At 38.7% G+C, this 20,654-nt stretch overlaps 1 protein-coding gene across 11 annotated transcripts in view; it reads left to right on the top strand.

Annotated features, from left to right (window-relative positions):
* The window catches only part of PAK3 (p21 (RAC1) activated kinase 3), a 260,691-nt gene that overhangs the window by 167,002 nt on the left and 73,035 nt on the right, over nucleotides 1-20,654 (top strand). For all 11 annotated transcript variants that reach the window (XM_087427736.1, XM_014795348.2, XM_087427734.1 and 8 more), the window contains one exon: nucleotides 15,735-15,835. In XM_087427736.1, coding sequence (XP_087283862.1) covers nucleotides 15,735-15,835 — 101 coding nt within the window. The remainder of the gene's footprint in view (nucleotides 1-15,734; nucleotides 15,836-20,654) is intronic.

Raw genomic sequence — 20,654 nt, 5'->3', positions numbered from 1 at the left:
TAAAAAATGCTCAATAATTGTGAGGTGTTATTATACTTGTGTCATTCTGGACCTTAAAAACAAACTGCCAAAAACTAGATTTTAGAATTCTTCTTTCTTTTTTTAAGTAACTTTGTCCCTACCAAGAATTTATATGTCAATTATAGAAAATTTGAAAAGAAAATTAAAATTGCCCATAATTTCGCAAGCCAAAGATAACTAACTGGGTTGATGTTTTTCTTCCTAGTCCTTCTTCTTCTCATCATATAGAAATTGTTCAGCAATAGCAAACATTTGGAAAGTAAAGACAAGCGTATACAAAAAAATAAAAATCACCCATATTCACAAACCTCAGAAGCAATGTTAACATTTTGGTGGATTTCTTTCCAGACTTTTTTTATGGCTATATATACACATATACTTTTTTACATAGTTAAGATCATAACACATACAGTTTTATATCCTGCTTTTTCACTTAACATTTTTATCATGAATATTTTCCTACATTTTTAAAAAGTTTTTATAAATATCATTTTTGATGGTGTATAATATTTCATCATGTAGTGGCATCATGGTTTATTTAACCATTTCCTTTTGTTGGGTATCTGAAGTTCTTTCCAAATTTTTGTTTTAAATAATGTCACAATGTCTATTGCTTTAGTTAAATGAAAGTACTTGCTTTGGTGACAGCAGAGATTTTTGTTTGTTTTAAAAAGTCTCTTTATTAACTACATTTCATTGACCAAATGGAACTTCAAGAGACAGGTAGAAGAAAAGTAAGAAGTAATAGATGTAATTTCAAGACTGAGGTTCTATCTTTGTTGGAGACTGTTCCAGGAGCTGAATTTTGGTGTTAGAGCAAATTAGGAGAGACAATTTGCCACTATTTTATGATACTTCACTATAGAAAAGTTTTCAGAATTTAGATCAGGAAAAGGATATCCTAAACAAGTGGTTTGATTTTATTTTCTGGACCCTGTGAAGTGTGGGACTGATCAGCTTTCTTTTGTTGGCTACGAGAAAGCTTGGAGCCAAATGTGCGGCCCATGCGTAGTACTTGTAATGGGAGTCTATGGTATGTGTGCACTTTGTATTAGCTTTCTTCCAGGCTCCATTTTATATTCCTATCTTTCTTTTTTTTTGTCTTTTACTTACTTTGAATTTGTGCTGTCATATTGTATTTTGTGTATTCTTTTAAACCACCTTATATCCATTTTTGAACAAGGTGGGGAATAAATACATGGAGGAATAAATAAATACATGAAAAGATACATGAGTAGATAAACCAATAAGGCGAAGGCAATGAGGCAGATGAATCAGCCAGGACTCTGAAAATGGCATGGTGCCTCTAAAAATAATCAGTGTTAAGGACTTGAAGCTTGGAAGAACATGTGGGACAGAAGCAGGTGAGGCTGCGCTTGCAGGTGACATGTTCTGTGTGATGTCTGCGTCTTCTGAAGTATGCTTATGTGTCTTGTGTGCTGCACTTGAGCGTTAGATGTGTTTTAGAGGACACGCAATGCTGTGTGAAGGGCTATGTCTTTAGAGAGCACAGTTCATGTGCATTTTATTTGTGGGGAATCCAGAGAGATTTGGGAGCTCGTGAGCCTGGGAGTGAAGTGAAGCCCCCTCTTCCTGGTGGAGTATGAGGGGATAGTTGAATATAAATCAAATCAAGATGAACAGGAATTAATCTTCCATTTACTAACTAGTTTCTGGATGCCAAGCTATGTGCCATGCATGTTACAGGTATTGAGTCTTTTAATCCTTACGACCACTCTGCATTACCCCCTTTTTACAGATGAGGCAACTTAAGCTCAAAGCGTTTAAGTAGACAGCATAGGGTCACATAGCAAATGAGAGAAGCCAGAAGTCTCCCAGGTCTCTCTGACTCCAAACCCTATGCTTATTCTACTTTATTACACTGCCTTGCAACAGGACAAAGGGAATCTATGGTAAACTATCCAAAGGCCAGCGGGAGCTTTAATTTTTCCTTAAGAAGACGGCAGTGCACTTTGAAACGTTTCTGAATTTCAGAAAAGGGGACTTTTTATCACCACTCAGGAGGAAAGAAAGAAATTTTTTTCATGTTTTTTTTGAAAGAAATGATGGTGAGAAAATATTCTTGACAATAGAGATGTGCTAACATTTGATTTGGGTGTTTTGTGGGTTGGTCTCATTTGGTGTGTGTATTTTACAGGCTTACATATTGCTTACTTTAGAAAGTTGAGGCTCTAAATGAGTGTTCATAAATGTGAAAAAGTTCTTAAAGTGCCATATCGTTTTGTTATTGTATTGCATACATACTGTTGTTCTAATTCCTAGAGTATGTTATCTTCTATATACACTATACAGCAGGAAGCATTGCTGTGCAACAATTATATTAAAGAAGACTCTCCGTTTTCCTTTATGGTGGTGTTAATCAAATGTTTTGGTCAATGCACATTACTAACTTTCATCTAATTAATGCACAATAAAAAATACTTAGTATGATAACTAGACTGAACAGTATGCAATCTTTCTTTGGTGATGCTGAAGACCCTTTGGGATCTTGCAGTAGCTCAAGGTTATTATCATTGCACCAACAAGGAGTGGGAGTCTCAATTGAGGGTTCTGTTATCAGAAAGCCAGATGTCAGAGACTGCTACATCCTGAGTGGTGTTTACATTCCTCTTGGTTCTCCAAATGTAGCCCATACAGCTCAGCAAGGAGTGCTCTTCGGCGATCACTGTCCTGCCCTTTGGGAAGTATGAAGGGCATGGCATCTTTTTTGTCGTCCGGTGTCAGTGCTGTGCCCCAGGAGAAGAGCCTCCTGTACTACTCCTTTACTCCTAGAAGACCCCTGTGGTTGAAATGGGAAAAAGGTGGGATGGTGATGCACTCTATCTACTAGGGCTTGTGCTTCCATTTCATGGCCGGTAAACAGGGAAATTGGGCACAAATATGGTGGCCCACTAAAACCAGCAGACTGTCAAATTCAAGAGAAGTATAGAATGCAGGATTGAGAGATGTATACATGAAAGGAAAGAAGCAACGGGGAGAAATAAAGTGAGAGAGGAAGTAATGTGTGAGAGGGAGATTAGGATGTGGAGAAGATACAGGGGATGGATGTGAAGAGGGGAAGACAGAAGACAGCTGTCTCAAATGTTAAAATGAAGTGTTGAAAGGACAGGAAAATTGACACTAGCTAAGGGATATGAAGTTGCTTTCCTCCTTAAAGCAAATGAGGCCCTTTTTTTTGTCTGTCTCTCACATTTGTGCCCTGTATAATTATCCACATGATCAGAAGTGTCTCATTTAGGACATTGCCTCGTATTTGCTTTTTGTTTTCAAACATTTTCCATTGAAATTGTTGCACATGTGAATTGGGTGTAAACGAGAGTGGAACTGGTGTGTGTTTCCTGGAAGGAGATGGATGTAAAACTCAACTTCCTAATGATTTTCAAGAATGATCACGGTTGCTGAATCTTTTTGAAGATGATGCCACTGAAGTGATGGCCGCCTGTGTGTATGAGTGGGAGTCACTAGAGGGACTCACATGGGACCATCATTTCCTTTCCCCCATCATCCTCATGGAACACCCAACCTATGAATTGGGCTTGTAGCTAGCTGCTCTTGAAGAATCAGGTACCACTTTGAGATTTTATCTATAGATTAAAGGCTGCTTACTTTATGGAGGGCATATATTGTTTTCTATAGCCACTGAAGACCTGGCAGGAGGAAATGGGCTTACAATTCCACCAGAGGGAATGGAACTAGACATAAAGAAATTTCAGATATGCTATTTGGGTACTATGAATTATCAAGAGTGAAATTTCCTAGGTTCTCTATTGGATCTCTCATGGCTTTAGCAGGTTCTGCCTGAAGGCAGAATAAACCTCCCACCATGGGCCTTCCCAACTATATACTTCTGAGGTTTGCTAATGTAATAAAAAATATTATAATAAGAGCAGTGAATGTTTAAAACAGCCTAGTTTAGTCTTCTTTCTTGGTAGTTATATTTCCAAGGACATCACTCCCAGGATTGAAGTGCTGGGTTTAAAAAGTGGCAGATTAGTTAGTTCTCCAGCAAACAAAGTCACCCTGTTACTAAGTATATTGTTAATGAGATTATGTATTTTGGATGGCAGTTGTAGGGGTGTTACAATGTTCAAAGTGTTTTCATATCAGTTACCTCCTTCAAACCTCCTATGATGGAGGCAGGACAAGGATTATCCCCATTTTACAGAGGAAGGCAGAAGTTTAGAGTGGTTCAATAACTTCCACAAAGTTGCCCACTACTAATTACAAAGCAAGGCAGACCTAGAATTTAGATTCCCTGACTCCTAGTCCAGTGGTGATTGAACACTATACTGCTTACCATAAAATGGGAGTTACCTAACTTGTTTTGAAAATAGGTTTTGGCCAATGGAGTATGCAAAAATGGAATTTTTACAGAAGCAGGTGAAACCTAGGTGAATCTAACCCATTTTATTAATCAGCAATTGCAACAGTAGACATACCTTTGTCTTTACAAGTTACTCCTTCTGAGGTCCTAACTTGCTAGCAGAAAGTAACAGCCTTTGTAAAAAAGAAAATCGTTCATTGTTTTCTATTGATTCCTGTGTTATTTTTTGGGTGTTTAAATCTTTTTCTATTACAAAAATAATATCTGATGCTGTTACAATTAAAATATTAACTATATTAAAATAGAACAGGAGAGTCACCTCTCATCCCTCCCCTTAGATTCATTCATAACTCACTATTTAAAGATTTGAGCCCTTTTCCTCATTTAATAAATACCTATTTTCTTTTCTGCTCAGAATCACTATGTATTTTGCCCAAAATTCTAGGTTTAAGCCAGAAATATATGTTATGTAGAAACTCTTTTTTTAAAACAAATTTGCATATTAAATCAAATTTACTGTGGAAGAGACCAAATGACAAATGACCAAACCAAAAAGTAACCTACCACAGAATAACTATGTCTCTATACAGTTAACATCCCATTGCTATGAAATATCTTTTATAAAATATTCACTTTTTAAAATATAGTTTTTATAAACTTGCAAACTCAAACAATATTATTCATACTAACTTTTACCATAAATTTACCATGAATCTCTCATGTTTATAATTTTTTAGATTTTTTTGAGGTCACATTGGTTACACATTGTGTAAATTTTGAACCCCTTTAAATCTCTTACCCACCTTGCACTTTCAATTTCTTTAAATACTTAGAGCCAAGAATAAAATATTTTTTATGCCTAACTTTCTATTGTAGTTACCACATAGTACTTTCAAGTATTTTCAATGAGAGAAATAAATTCGAAGACCCACAAAATGACATTCTTTCTACCAAAAAGAAATTAGAGGAAAACTAGAGAATTGATCTCTTCCCTGTGTAAGGGAAAATGTACATTTCATGAATCCAGGAGGTAAGGAATTCCTGTGGGCTCACTCTCATAATCTACCCCCAAACAATATTCGTTTACAGAGCAGAGAGATTTGAACCGTTTTTGCAGAAATCAGTCCCTCTGGGACTATTGCTCTCACAATGAGCGCCTGCCTCTTTGACGTCACCTGCAGGACTGCTGGTGCCGTAGGAAGAACTGTTCTGGGATACTTGTTCTTACCCAAGTAGAAGCCTTCAGAAGGATTCCCTCTGTGGCGTTATGGCATGGTGTGCTCTGTGACCCACAGATCAGAGGATGGAGCAGAATGACGTTAAAAACAATTAAAAAAGCAATAATCCCAGTGCTTAATTCGCTTTCCTGGTAGTTAGGTAGACACTAATGCATTTTAATACTTAAAGGCCACAAGGGCAACATTTTGTAAACAATCTTTGTGAGGCATTGACTGGCAGCCTCTTAGTGAATTAGAGAAATTAATGAACCACCAAAAGCACCTGTCACCCAGCTAAAGAGTGACCAAGTCACTGTGGATCATCTATTAGGAAAAGATGGATTGCCACCCGTAGGAGGTGGATGGCCCTTTAAAAATACTTCTGTATCCTTCCAACATGGCATTCCCGGAGCAAAGCCCAGGAATATTGAGATGAAAAACAGGTATTTTAGTATGACAGATCTCTAACCCAGCCATCCTCACTGTCCCTACCAGAAATGGCCCCTATATCTGCACAAGTTGTTTGGCTTCAGGAACACATAACACTGAGTACAGATTGCATCTGGGCAGGGGGAGTGGGACAAAGTGGGGAGGAGGCGGGGGGGCTTCTAATGTCAAGCTAGTGGTTGTGGGACAAGGGCACCTCCCAGAAGAGCTGCAACCTCAGCAACAAAATATTTTATTAGACCTCCTTTATCTCAAAGGACTTCGTGGAAGATCCCAGAATAGACAGATATGTGCAACCAGCCAATGCATAAATCTCAGCTGCATGCTGACTTCCAGCACAGATCTGGTTTATTAGCTATCTCAGTTTAAAGAAGATATAACAGAATTGAATGTTAACATAGGCTTACCTGGAGCATGTTTTTAACTGCTTATATACTTCACTCAGAAAAGATTTATGCCTGCTTTTTATGTGCCTAGCTGTTTGCTCAGTGTTGTGGGGATGCTACATATAAGACAAGGTTTCCTGCCCTCAGGTAATTTTCAATCTAGTTGCAGAAATCAGACACAGACACACTTTATAGGAAATGCCCAGTAGGTGATCTTAGAGGCAGCAGATGCAGTGACAGGTAGGTAGGTCTTCCCCATTCCACCTCCAGCCTGTGTGAAACAGCAACTATCTAGAAGCCTACCCCCATCATCCCATGTGCACCTAGCAGCACATAGCTACCTGGCTTGTCTTCCAGAAAACACTTTTCTATTAAAATATCCGTCTGCTCAAAAATCTTTCTTAGCGCATTCCTTATGACTGTCTCCAATTTCATCTCTCTTCCTTCCTGATTTCCAAAGCTATACCCTGTTTACCCTTCTGTCTTCTTACTTCCTCATCAATATACTGTGTACATTTATACTTCCAAGCTTTGCTTCTCCTGTTTTTCCTGCTTGAGATGCCTTACCCTTTCCTGCCTATGCATTCTTTAAGACCTATCTCTCGAGTTCTGCCTCCTCCAGTAAGCCCTTCCTGTCCACCACAGATTTCTGTGATCTTCTTTTCTTTTGACGTGCTACAACATCTGTACTCTATTCTTCCCAACTTAGCACCTAATTTTCTTTGGTTTGGTAGTATCAGTTGCAATTTCTTGTTTGCTAAGCTTATTTCCCCAATTAGATTGCAAGGTTAGAGTATTACTTAAGTTCCTAATGAGTCACCAAGCATAATCTGTCACTACACTGATCCACAATTCCATGTATACTTGTTAACTCACTCACTCACTGATTCAAAGGGAAGGAAGCTGAGACAGTAGCAGGAGGGAGTTGTTCCTTAGAGCCAGGCTTGTGAAATGTTTGCTGCTTAGAACTAGCCAACCTATGTCTTCTTTTCTTTGGAAAAATTTTTTCTGCATTTTAAAAATATGTTTTATATAATATTTTGCTTTTAGCTTTCTGTATTAATGTGGCTTTAAATGTCGCTTTTTATTCTGCCATATACCGTAACTTTGCATGCTTTCCATTGCTTTTTAAAAAATGATTATTGTTCTGTGCTTTTAAGCTAAATTTATGTAGGAAAGCATTTCTCTATATCTGTCTTCTGTCATTCCTTTTCTTTTCCTGCATGCTCTGTTTTCAAGGAGCTAGAAAGTGTTCTAAAAAATAATTCTGGACGTGGCCATATGACATCTAATGAGAAGGCCCAACAAAACTTCCAGGAATTTTAGGGAAGATAACAAGTGGAACTCTTACAACAAGGAAGACTCAGGTGATAGTTTTCTAAAATGCTTTCAGAAGGCAGGCATAGCACCATCCAGAGATTTCAGCTGGGGGAGAATTAGTTGCTTTGCTGTACCTTGAACCCTGCCGAACTATGTTGCCAATTTATGCTTTTGGCCTCAAAGTGGCACCTGGCAAGAGGCATGCCTGAATGAGTACAGAGTCATCCCCACTGTTGGGGAAAAACAGCAACGATGCCACCACCACCAACTTCAAATATAACAAATGCTCTAAAACATACCCTCCCAACCCCCGACCTTCTTGGGGGACCTAGATCATTGTCTCCTCATCCACGAACACATAATAGCAAATAGGCATGACCTGTCTCCATATATTGGGTCTCATTTCATTGATCCATTCATTTGTTTGTTCATTTGCTTATTCATTAAATATTTATTGAATCAGGTAGTGTGCTAGATAGATGTTAGGGTACAGAGGTGAATGAATTTCAGTTCCTGCATTTAAGGAACTGATGACCTAGTGAAAGACACAAAAAAGTCAGTTAATAATTAGAGTTTAGGTGGTAAGTACAATATAGAAGTGAGCACTGAGGAGGGGCATCTGTTCAAGACTGAGGGAAGGCGTGGTTAGGGAAGGGTTCCTGGAGGAGGTGACCATTGAATTGAGGTGAGTCTTAAAGAAGGAATAGAGCTAGCCATGTAAGAGATGGGTAGCATTCCAGATAGAAGGAGCAGAATTATAAAGGCAGTAGACATGACATGCTATTAGTTGAGGTTCTTTGAATACAACTATGAGTACTTCAGAATAGCTAGTGCATAGAGTGAGAGTGGGAGAGGGGTGGGAGATGGAGCTGTGGAAGTAATTGGAAGCTGGATCCTGGAGGGCTCCTATATGCCATACTGAGGGCTTTGAATTTGATTCTGAAGACAATGGGGAAACATTGAAGCAGGGGAATGATATCAGATTTGTGTTTCAAAATATCACTGTAGCCACAGGAGAAGAATGAATTTGATGGGGAGGGATGGAAGGAGACAAGTCAGGCTGTTGGAATCATGCAGGTGAGAAATGACTGGCCTAAGGGCTAGTATCAGTAAGAATAGATGAGGACAATGCAGAGGGAATATTTAGGAGGAATAATTAATAGAATTAGGCAACTAATCAGATGGTGAGAGGAGAAGCTGGAGGAGGGTGAGGTAGAGAACACAGGAGGAGTTGTAGTTCCTTGTTTTAGATGGTGAAAGGCAGTGGAGAATTAGTTTACTTTTGAAAATATTTGGAATGAGGGGCCTGTGAGGCATCCAAGTAGAGGTGTTAAATAGGGAGTTAATTCCATGGGGTCGGGGTACAGCAGAGAGGTCAGGGCTGGACATACATATGGGGAGTCACTAGTATAGATGATAATTGAAACCATTCAAGTAGATGAGGTGACCTGAGGGAGAGATGTGTTGATGAGAGGAGATGAGGACCTAGAAGAGCTCCTGGGGAATACTATTTAAAGAGTCAACAGAAGACCCAGAAATGTAGGAATAGACTCTAGGAAAGTATTGTGTGAAAGAAGGTGAGGAGGAGTAAGTTTCAGGAAGTTCATAGTCAGCAATGTCAGTTTTGACTGAAGTCACCAGTTGTAAGGACTGAAAAGTGGCCATTTTCAAGGAGAAGGTTAATTTGTGGAGGAGTGAGGGTTAAAACAGTCTAGAATGCCTTTTCAAGAAGTTTAAGTTAAAGAAAGAAAGGCTGAGAGACTATAGCATCTAGAGGAAGATGTGAGGTGGCAGGCAGAGGGCTTTAATTTTTAAAGACAAAAGAGATCTTGGCACGTTTTTTAAGCCAAATAGGAAGTGTCAGTAGAGAGGGAAAGATTGAAGATACAAGAAGAAATAGGAGATTATTGATAGAGTGAGACCTCTGGAGAAGTGAGAGGGACTGGGATCTAATGCACCAGTGGAGGGATAAACCTTAGACAGAAGGAAGGGACACTGCTTCCAGTGGACATGAGGGAAGAAGATGTCACTGATGGAGATGAATGCATAGGAGTGGAAGAGAGTGTGAAGTCAGAGGAGTTCTAAACTGATGACCTCCATTTTTCACAGTCAAGTAGATGAATTTCATATGCTGAAAGTAAAGGAGGAGAGGATGAAGCAGAAGTTTGAGCAAAGTGGTGAAATTCTGGAATATTCGGTAAGAGGAGTGGGAAAGGAAGTTGACAAGGGGCAAGAAGAATATTACATTGATGACCCAACTATAGCCTGTGACTTTTATAGTAAGCAACAATCTGTATGGCTCTGTGACTTTTTCCTCAGCAACTCTCAGCAGCCTCCGTATAGAAGTGGAGCTTTCGTAGTTGGATTCTTTCAGGGTAGAGTTTTGCAGAATTGCAAGAGAAGATCGAAGGGTGAGAGTTTCCAGTGCAGTGGTTTAAGAGCAATTTAAATGATAGACCATAGAGTCTAGGCCAGGAGGAAGCTGAGAAATTAGCTAAAAATGGAGGAATCCAGAGACTGGAGGTTTTATTGAGATCTCAAAGAACGAGTAAAATAGGAGTAAGGGCTTGAAAGAGTGAGAAGGCTAAGCAGGGTGGGAGGCTGGGCTCAAAGAATGAAATAACAGGGTTGAATACTTTAGAGAAAAGGTCATCCTGGATGAAGAAGAGGCCTGCGGCAGCTGTGGTTCTCCACTCTATCTGCATATCATCTATTGTGCTTAAAAAATCATTTGCCCAGGTCCCACCCCCAGAAATCCTGACACAGTAGGTTCTCGGTGGGCCCTAGACATTAATACTTTATGGAACTCGATAGGTTATTCTGATGCACAGCACTAGTTGAGAACCACTGGTTTAAAAGGTAGCCATGAGAATGGATTGCAGAAGTGGAAGAAAGGTGAAGTTCATTAGAGTTGAGGGAGGTCAAGGAGTTAAAATATGTGAAAGAGGTGTCCATTTATATATTATGTTTCACAGAGTGAAGGCAACATTGAGTGTAGGAAGGAAGACAGAGCCAAAGTCCTCAATGGATAAGGGGACTTGGCCAGGAGAACTAAATGGCAATAACCTCAGAGGAGGGGGTTTTGTAGGCAGGTGCAGGACTACTGATCTCAAACATTTGGAGTAAAAAGGGGAAATTCTGCCCTTCCCCATTCCCCCAGACCTAAGGATTTGGGATGGCGAAGAATGAGCAGGGTCCATCAGGATTATCTGAGGAAGTGGTACTCTCATTCGATAGTAGGGTTTAAAGTTGTTTTTTTCTCAACCCCAGCTGCTTAATGAAAATAACTGAGGAGCTTTCAAAATTAAAGGCACTAGGGTCCACTTGAGACTAACTGAATCTGAATCTCTGGGGGTGCGGCTCTGAAGTCTCTCTCTCTTTTTTTTAAGTTTCCCAGGTGAGAGTGGCACAATGAAATTTGAGAACTTAAGGCAAGAAAAGTGAAGAGAGAATTTCATGAAGAGGTTGAGGGTGTAGAGGGATTTGTAATGGAATAAGCTCTAGTCACTAGAGGAAATGCAGAACCTTGGGGTGGAGCATATAGGAGATGACAGATGACTAGAGGGGCTTTTCTTTCTTTAAAAGGTAAAGGAATAGAGAAAGATGTCAGGATGAGAAATTCTGGAGAGATTAGCTGGCCCCTGGAGTTACAACCAAAACTCATGCACAGAGGGTCCCAAAGCCCAACACTGCAGTTTGTGGTCTAGTCAGCAATCTGTGGCCTTTGTTCCAGGTTCCAGTAGAATATGGGTGAATTGCTTAGAAAGTGGTACTCATTTGGGCTTCTGCTCTCTGGAAATATCAACCCAGAGCTGATCAGGCTGAATCTTATCAGTCCAAGTTTCAGATTAGGCTGAGTCAATATAAACGACCAGTGCTCACAGAATTTTCTGGGGGAGATACAGACATTTTAGTGTTCCTTATAAAAAAAAGAAGAAAAAGTTCTCATCTAGGCTCCACTCAATCACTAGACATTTACTGAAAACTAGGGCTTAAATCTGTTGAGTTTTTTTAATGCTACTGAATAATAAATAATATAGCTATTAAGAACTTAGTTTCTGTAGACACAGTTAGGACCTAGGTTCAAATCCTGGCTCTGACATCTGCTAGCTGTGTAACCCTGGGTATGTGGTGTAACCTCACTGAGGCTCACTTTCCTCTTCTACAAAATAATGATACTACAATAATAATAAGTCCTACCTTATCAGATTGTGGTGGAGATTAAATGAGATAACCCTAGAAGCACTTGGCATATGGTGAATGTTCTATAAATGATAGTTATTGTGTGCAGACATAAGCCAGGTACTAGGAATGTTGGAGTGAATAAGATACAGTCTCTGCTGTCAAGTATCTCAAATTTTAATGGGAGAGATAAGTATGTAAAGAAGAAATAGCAATCCAGTGGTGATAAGTGCCAAGCTCAGAGGGTACACTAGGTAGCTCTACGGGAGCATGAAGAGAAGGGCATTTAACTTTGTCTGCAGAGGGAAGACAGGAAAAGTCTTGCTAAAGGAGAAGCCCAAGAGTGAGTTTTCAAGAATAAGGACCAATGGGAGTTATCCACACAAAGGGGGAGGGGCAGTAAAAGATAAGACTTTTCAGGCCTTGGCCTAGCATGTGTAAAAGCTTGGCGGTAAGAGAAAACCTGGCAGTTTAGGGAGCATGAAATGGGTTTGGGACAGTGGTGGCCATGACAAGAATAGACAGTGGAGAGGTAAACTGGGGCAGATCACGCAGGCCCCTGGATAGCATGCTAAGGAGCATGAACCTTTAATATATGGGTAATGGGGAGCCATTTAAGGATCTTAAACAAAGGCAAGAATGCAGTCAGGTTTGTATATTTCAAAAGATTACTCTGGCCACAGAGTAATGAATAGCAGGGGGCAAAATTGGAAGCAGTAAGAACAAGAGAGAAATGCTGGTGCCTTGGACTAAGATAATGGTTTATGGGGATGAAAGGAAGAAGGTGGATTCAAGACGAGTTTGGGAGCTAGAACAGAGAGAACTTGGTGACCAGTTAAGGTAGAATTAAAGTAGGAGTCAAAGAAGCTCCAAAATTTATGGTTTGGGCAGTTGGGCCAGTGCTGGATTACCCAATAGCCAAAGTAAGCATGTTTGTTAAGGCCCAGCAAATCAGGGGCACCCAAAATGTGGAAACATTTTGATTTTAGATATACAGTTTTTAAAAAGACTTTAATCATCATAGAAATATCAGAACTTTTTGGACTGTTACCTATTTTATGCTTTAGTATTGTTTTTAATTGAATTATGTATTGGAGGGGGAGGAAGTCGTAATCTTTTCATTGCTTAAAGCTTCCCAAAGAGGAGGAGTCTCAGGTCTTAATCCTTCTCTGATCTGAGTGGCTAGTGGTATCATTTCACTGAGAACACGGACACTGGAGGAGGAGCAAGTTGGGGCTTCCTGCCTCTGTTATGCTTAGCACTGAGTGAAGGAAATGGTATGATTAGGCTTGTAAGGGACTGGCAATCAGGTGGCCTTCTAGGGAGACACATAGCTCAGCCAAAGTGGAGTGTTTATGTCTAAGTCAATATGCTTCAAATGTGCCACCAGTACTAGTGGAGTAGTAGGGAGAGACTATTTGCTGGCAAGAGAGATCATAAATGCAAGTTGGTATAATGACTGGAGATACAGATTAAGCTAGGAGTTCTTAACCTGGAGTCCAGGGGAATTTTGAACCTCTGAAATTATATGCAAAATGGTATATATGTGTATAGTGCATTTATATGGGCAGAAGTTCCACAGCTTTCTTCAGATTTTTCAGAATGGTCTTTGACTCCCAAAAGGTCACCAACCACCAGGAGTAGATTTACTATGAAGTGAATAAACCTTCTTCTTCAGAGTTCTTCACTTGCCTGGGACTCTTTCAAGGCCTTAGGAGGGGCACTAACAATTTCGTATTGTTTTTACTTAAAGGGAGCTTTCCTCTCAAATTACATAAAGTGTTTGGTCCCACAAAGTCTGGATCTACCCCCGCCAACCACAGATTAGGGAATTACCCAATATGAATTAGTATCTGGGGTGGATGCCATCCAAGAGGAATGAGTGTAAAGAAAGGATTGCAAAAGGCCAAAAACTGCACTGGGAACGGCACAAGAAGGAGAGGCAATGCCAATCACATGAAGAATGGTCACGAGGGAGGAGGAGAATCAGACCACATTGTCAAGGAAGTAGAGAGAGAGGTGGTTAACCATGTCCAACATGGATGGGAGATCAGAAAAAAGGAAAAATAAGGCAACAATTACAGAAGTAGCTAGGACACCTTCAGTGGAGTGGCAGGAACAAAAAGCTGACTGTTCTGTTAGCCTTTCTGGACAAGTAGAAATGGTAGTTGGACAAGTAGAAATGGTAGCTACAGTCCACAAACATGCGGGGACAGTAGAAGTACCAACAGAAAACTCTAAACTTCACTGTTAGTTAGGATAATATTCAATAAAGTAGGCTCATGGTAAAAATAGAATCTATGCTGAAGTTAAGTTAGGTGGCATGTATGTACTTGTCAAAATGAGTCCTAGATGTGTTCCATGGCCAGGCAAAGGCCTTGGGTGACCCTTGTCCCTGCTCCGCACCCCACCCCCACCCATGCCTCCAACCTCTTTCCTAATCCTGTATCGTAATCCTCTTACTGCTTGAATTTCCATATTTCTGCCCCATATCTCTGTCCTCTGGCTGGAGATATGGAGCAGTGAGAGAGGGTAGAAAGAGAAAAGAATCCATAAGAATGACATTTGAACATGAAAGGTTTTGAATTTAGAATTTATCCTGGGTAACCCACAAGACCAGTAATCCACATGTGGTTAATTGAGTGTTATCTGAAATTCAGGCCTAGGAAACATCTATTTGAACCAAAATGTTCTAAATTGGCCACCCTGGAAATTCTGAAGTTGATTGGTTTCAATTGGGCAAATGTGGTTCATGCTGACTTGCCTAGTATTAAGAAGGTATTACTTTTTTGAGTGTTAAATGCAGCCTTATCAGACATACATGCTCAAATCTGCTGGTATGTCTATTATGGAAGCTACTAGAAGCCATTTTACAGTGTTTCCACAGTAACATCCTCCTGGGATCTATTTCGAGATAGGCTGATTTCATTACAGTTCCCAACTTAATTTCTTCAGTGATTATATCTTTAAAGCCTTTTGACTTATTAACTATTGATGTGTTTATTCATAATTCTGTCACTATGAACAATTTGCTACTTGAGGACAATGATATTGAATGGCTAATATGACAGAATATAATAGGGACATGGAAAAGTGGCTACGAACTAGAATGACTAAACCAAGGAATTGGTTTGAGGTTTCTAAGAACTAAATAAAATTAATTCAGTGAAAAGAAGCAGTTTGTATTTTTTTATTAACAAAGTATTGCATAGAAAATGATTAAAAACATTGTTAATGATAAAGATTTGTAACATTGATTTGCAATAGTTTTCTCATTGAAAGAAGACCAAGAATCTATTAAGATATACATCATAATGTAAACGTGTAAATTAAAATTCTACCTACTTGATATTTAGCTATGGTTAACATGGAAACAATTCATAACACTTTTATAGATAGCTCAAGCCCTTTTCTTTTCCATTCTTTCTTTCTAATAATAAGCCTTAGCTTGACTTGGGTGTAATGAATTTCTTATTTAGTAAGTGGTATTTGATCCAACAAAGCCAGTTAAACTCAATATACCTAGATACCTGTGCATTACATCATTAGACTGGTAAAGGACATCAGTTTGACTAAAAGTTTTGTTTGAATTAGATTTTGGAAATTTGTAAATTATTTGGACATAACATTTTTTGTCAATCTATCTCTCAGCCACTTCTGCAAATAAAATTATAATTTCTGGAGTTAAATATTGTTAAAATTGTGTTGGAATCAGTTGTCTTTCAACTTTGTAATTGTTTTGATGAACCTAATTATACAACTTATGGATGCCAAAACTATATCCCAAATAAATATATGTTAACATTTTGCCTTTAGCCAATAAGAAGAAAGAGAAAGAACGCCCAGAGATCTCTCTTCCTTCAGACTTTGAACATACGATTCATGTGGGGTTTGATGCAGTCACCGGGGAATTCACTGTAAGTAAGCTCCTTATTTTGTTTTGTAAGCCATGAAAAAAATCCTCTTTGAAAATAGGTTTCAAGCAAGGATTGCCATGTCCCAAAATGTCAGCCTTGAAGTTTTTGATGATTTCAAGTAAGATGGACTTTGCCTAGACAATCACAGATGGAACCAGTGAGTGGCAAGAATATTGGCAAAATTGTTTTGTCCATCCTAACAAAAATGTCTGATCACTGTATAGTCTTCAACTCGATTGAAAATGCTAATTTACCATGGCACAGGAGATGCAGTCCTGGTAGAGAGACCCTGCTTGAGCCTATTCTTTATTGTTTGAAGTGAATCAGGGAATCATTGATTCAACTTGGCCAGTGAGGGCAATCTGTCTGAATAACTCAGGCTTTACATTGGAACCTGGATTGCTCAGATCAGTTAACCACACTAACCAAAAATCTCGGTGAAATTGACCTGTTCTTTCCTTTGACTTCAAGAACATAGCTTATTTTTAGGCTTATTAACAGGTATATTTTGTAGACATTCAAAATAACAAACCGCATGTTTCAGGAAGAAATATTGATGGATACATCATGTATGCTTTAGTGGTTATGTGCTTACCTTGTATATATACAATCCCCAGTAAATACCAATAAGAATTCTCCAGAAAGACCATAGCTATAGATCCAGCCTTTCTTTGGATATTTGTAGTGCTCGCATAGCACAAGATCTCAGATCTCTGACATTTTATACTTTTTCTTAAAAGATCTGGCATTTTTCTTAGATGAATGAAGGAAAAGATGTGGCTAGAAATATGTCCCCAGGAAGATCAACTACCTTTTTCATACTACTAAGGAACTCAATCAAAATGTGCATTCTAAGAGTAATTTTGAATACATTCAGAAAAAGTCTTTCATAGAACTGTCACCATCGATTCTTGGGTTCTTAAACCAGAGGTAAATTTAGATATTAAATAATTGAATTTCCTGTTTCATAACATGATAGTTAGTGAGTAGACTGTATCATATGATTAAGTGAAAAAAAAAGAGGGAGCAAATTAATTTGATTTGGAGAAGCAAACCATGTCTCTGAATTGACAATATGAAATAAGCAATATGAAAATGAAGTAGAAACTGAGTAAACATCTTGGCCTTGTGAAGTGATGTGAGCTGATTATTTCTTTGTTCTCAGTAGCCAGCAGAAGAGAACGTTAAGAAGTAATGCCATTGATAAAGTTGAGGTGCTGGTAGGATTTAGCCAATTTCATCCCTGGAATCAGAGACATTATTCAAATAGCCTTCAGTCTGAGCCCAGCCTCTGTTCTTTCATATTTGAGAATATTCTCTTAACTACACTTAGGAAATATAGCCTCACTGGTACCACTACCACCACCATCATCACCACCAAAAAAATAATAATAATTTTAATAATCTGAACAAGTTTAGACTTTTTTAAAAAAATCATAAACAGAGATTATGACTTTTTTCTGACGTTTGAAACAGTGAAAACACTTAAACTTTATAAGTGTCATCTAATAACTCTGCCCTTTTTTATTTTAAGAACTTTATCTTGCCGCTTTTGGCCTTTTTATTTTCTATGTGCTTTTCTACTGTTTAAATTTCTCTTACGTTTTATTGTTGTCATTCCATATTTTTCTTTTCTTTTTTTCTTCCTTTTTGTTTTCTGATGTGAAAGTTTTCTCCTCCACTATTCTCATGTGACATTCTGGTTCCTTTCATGTTGTTTATTTTTCCACTCTTTCCAACTTACTTCACATCTTACGATACAATCTCTCTATCTTGAGCTCTTTCTTTGTTCTTTATGGGCTCTGAATGGAAATGAAGGAAAGTGAGCCACCATCATCTTGCTGTTTGCAGATCAGCCATTTTTACTTTGCTGTCAATTAGAACTCAAAGAACCAACTAGAGAGGGATGGGATGGAATATGTGATGGGCATTCTTTCCAATCTTGAAAAACAGTTTGATGCAACTGAACCAAACCAACCAGAAACCTGTCCTGTCCTCCTGAAAACCCAATATGAAATAAAGCAGCAGTTTGGATGCAGTCAGTTGTTAGAAATCCATTGAATATATAGATAAGACACAGGCTAAATTTGGAAATCGGATGCACTTTATCATCATCTTGATGATCTTTTATAACTACTTGCCCACACATTATTTTTAAAGATACCAAATTCTGCCTTTTTTTTTTACTATCTTAACCTGTGATTTACATTTACTACCTTTAAAAATACCAAATGATAATAAGCTTTTAAACATCATTTTATTGGTAGGATTTAAAATTGGGTCCTAATTGCCGCAGTACCACTGATTTGTTGTGTGTGTGTTCGGAGGGGGAGGGACATATTACTAAATTTGATTATTGCAGTTGTTTAGGTTGAATTTTGAGCAATTTGTTGAACTATCTAGTCTAGTTGTTTTACAAGGGCCTGTTATTTTGAATATTTGGACACTAATTTGGTGTGTTGCTTGGTGATTACCCTATGGCTAATTGGCCTGTATAACCTTGTACACCTGGTCATACACTTGGACCTTGAGGTTAAAATTAGGTTGGGAGGTGAGATTTTTGGTGTTAAACTATTACAAGTCCTTACCCTTTATATTGCCATTTTTGTCCCAAATACTTCAGAACTCCCCCTTCCAGACCTCTAGACCTGTGACGGTCGCTTCAAGTCAATCAGAGGGAAAAATGGTATGAGTGATATAAATTATCATTTTTATGATAAGATAAATGCTTGGCCTGTTGTATCATGCTGCCATTCTCCTGGGCTACACTAGATAATCCCCAGCTTGATGTATATCTGGTTGTTATTGGATACATGGTCAGGCGTTGATATGTGCTCCTGCTTCTGATGCTCACACTTCTAGGTCTCCATTAGCTGTCTAACTTTTGGGATTTGTACCTCAATTTGGAGTAATGAGATGGCTTTCTGATTATGTGCCTTTGTGGCATACATTCAAATTTAAGTGTCAGGTTTCATTGATTAACTGGTTTATCTCAACTTAAAAAAGAAATTATGTCAGCAGTGTAGTCATGTGGTAAATATAGTTGTCTGGAGAATCTTCTACAATTGACAGCTTTTTTTCTGCTGTCTAGTGATCACAAGACTATTTATCACAAAAGTTTAGAAGTGCCATGAGAATGTATAATAACTGCAAATATTCTAATAATTATGGTAATGATCATGCCAATGATGTCTGCTCTAGTGGTTATGTGCAATGCGTACCTGGTTTTGTAACACTTAATAACTCCTTTGGCCATTACAGTATTAACCAAATGCTATTAATTGCACTTAGAATCAGAACTGGGATCATGCATGGGCTCCTGAGTTCAAATTCTTGGCTTAAGGCTTTAGCATTAAATTGCGTGATTAATGCATGTAAAAGTGTCGTTTCACTGTGCTTGGAGTAACCCCAAATGCCAGGAATCAAAGACCTATATCCCAAATCAAACCAGTTGGGTCAAAGCATGTTTCTGTAGCGTTAGAGATATCTTTATTTAGACAAAGCTGTTACCTTATATCTAATCTTATTTTGTGGGAAGTGGGACTTCAGAACTGTGCCACTGAAATGGAAATTATTCATATATGGTTTGAAATGAAATGGTTGCCCTTTCCCTGGTCCAAATGTCTAAGAAACTCAAACATAGAGTCTGGCTGTGTGGGAAATCCTTAATCTAGTTTTCTCTATGCCAGCCATGACTTTAGCTACAAAGTGCAGAAGAATCACATCAATGAACACAAATGTTAAATTCAGCATCACCATATAGCTATACTTTGAATTTTAGCCACACAGATACTTCCAATGTGAAACTGAGAATGGTTAACCAGAATTGGGGACTGAAAATTTGTAAGTTCATCACATGGCCATTGGCTACCTGTGATCACCCAGTTATAATAACAACTTACAAATTATTGTGGAAGCTTTTCATGATGCCATCCTTCTTCCCTCCAAATTCATGTTTCTGCCTTTTAGTAATTTCTCCAGTCATTTAATGGTAATTATTATTATTGCATATTTATGGAGGAAGCATCTGTCCAAAAGTGGAATTATTCATCCAAACTTTGAAACATTGTTGTTTTCTCTGTTTTCTTAAATCTGTTGCCCTGTAGCCTATCCTGCCCCTGATTTAGTTAATACCTCCCTATTTTCATAACCGTCCCACTTTAGAAGGGATTACCCCCCCCATTCAGACCCATTGGTTTCATCTCCTCCCACCTTCTAAGTTGTCCCACATTCTGTTTTAACTTTCTTTTCTTTCTTTATTTACGTCCATTACAGCCAGATCTCTATGGCTCACAGATGTGCCCAGGGAAGCTCCCAGAGGTGCGTCACAGGCCCAAAAGAAGCTTGCATCAAAGTGCTTCTTTGAGATGTCATAGCACTGCAGCAGCAGGTTCATGTGTGTGCAGTAGAGTTGTTGCTTGGCTTATCTCACTTTTTTGTTGTCATTCCCAAACTCTGGAGGCCCACGTCACACATTGTTTTGCCGAGACTTCATAGGACAAAGCCACATAAACTGTGTCTAGATGCACTTCAGGAATACTGTGTCTGTTTCTTGCTCCAAGTTGCTCTTGGAGGTTGGATAATTATGAAATGGGGACATCTCTAGGCTGAACGTGTAGGAAAGAATGCTGAATGTTCAATGCAAAACTAACCTCTCTGTGTAATTTTTGCAATTCTCCTTGGTTAGATTTCCAAATACTCCCTCCCCTCTGCTGTAAATGCTTCAGATTATTGCAAATTCTCACAAGGCTTTCACATCGTTGTCACAGTCCCCAGGTTCTATATGGCCAATGAATGAAGTGGGGAGGAAGGGATGGAG

The sequence above is a fragment of the Ceratotherium simum genome, chromosome X, assembly GCF_057802395.1.
Source record: "Ceratotherium simum simum isolate JZ-2026a chromosome X, ASM5780239v1, whole genome shotgun sequence".
Lineage (NCBI taxonomy): Eukaryota > Metazoa > Chordata > Mammalia > Perissodactyla > Rhinocerotidae > Ceratotherium > Ceratotherium simum.
Note: the sequence above shows the minus strand (reverse complement) of the source record. Positions and strands in the feature narration are given on the sequence as shown.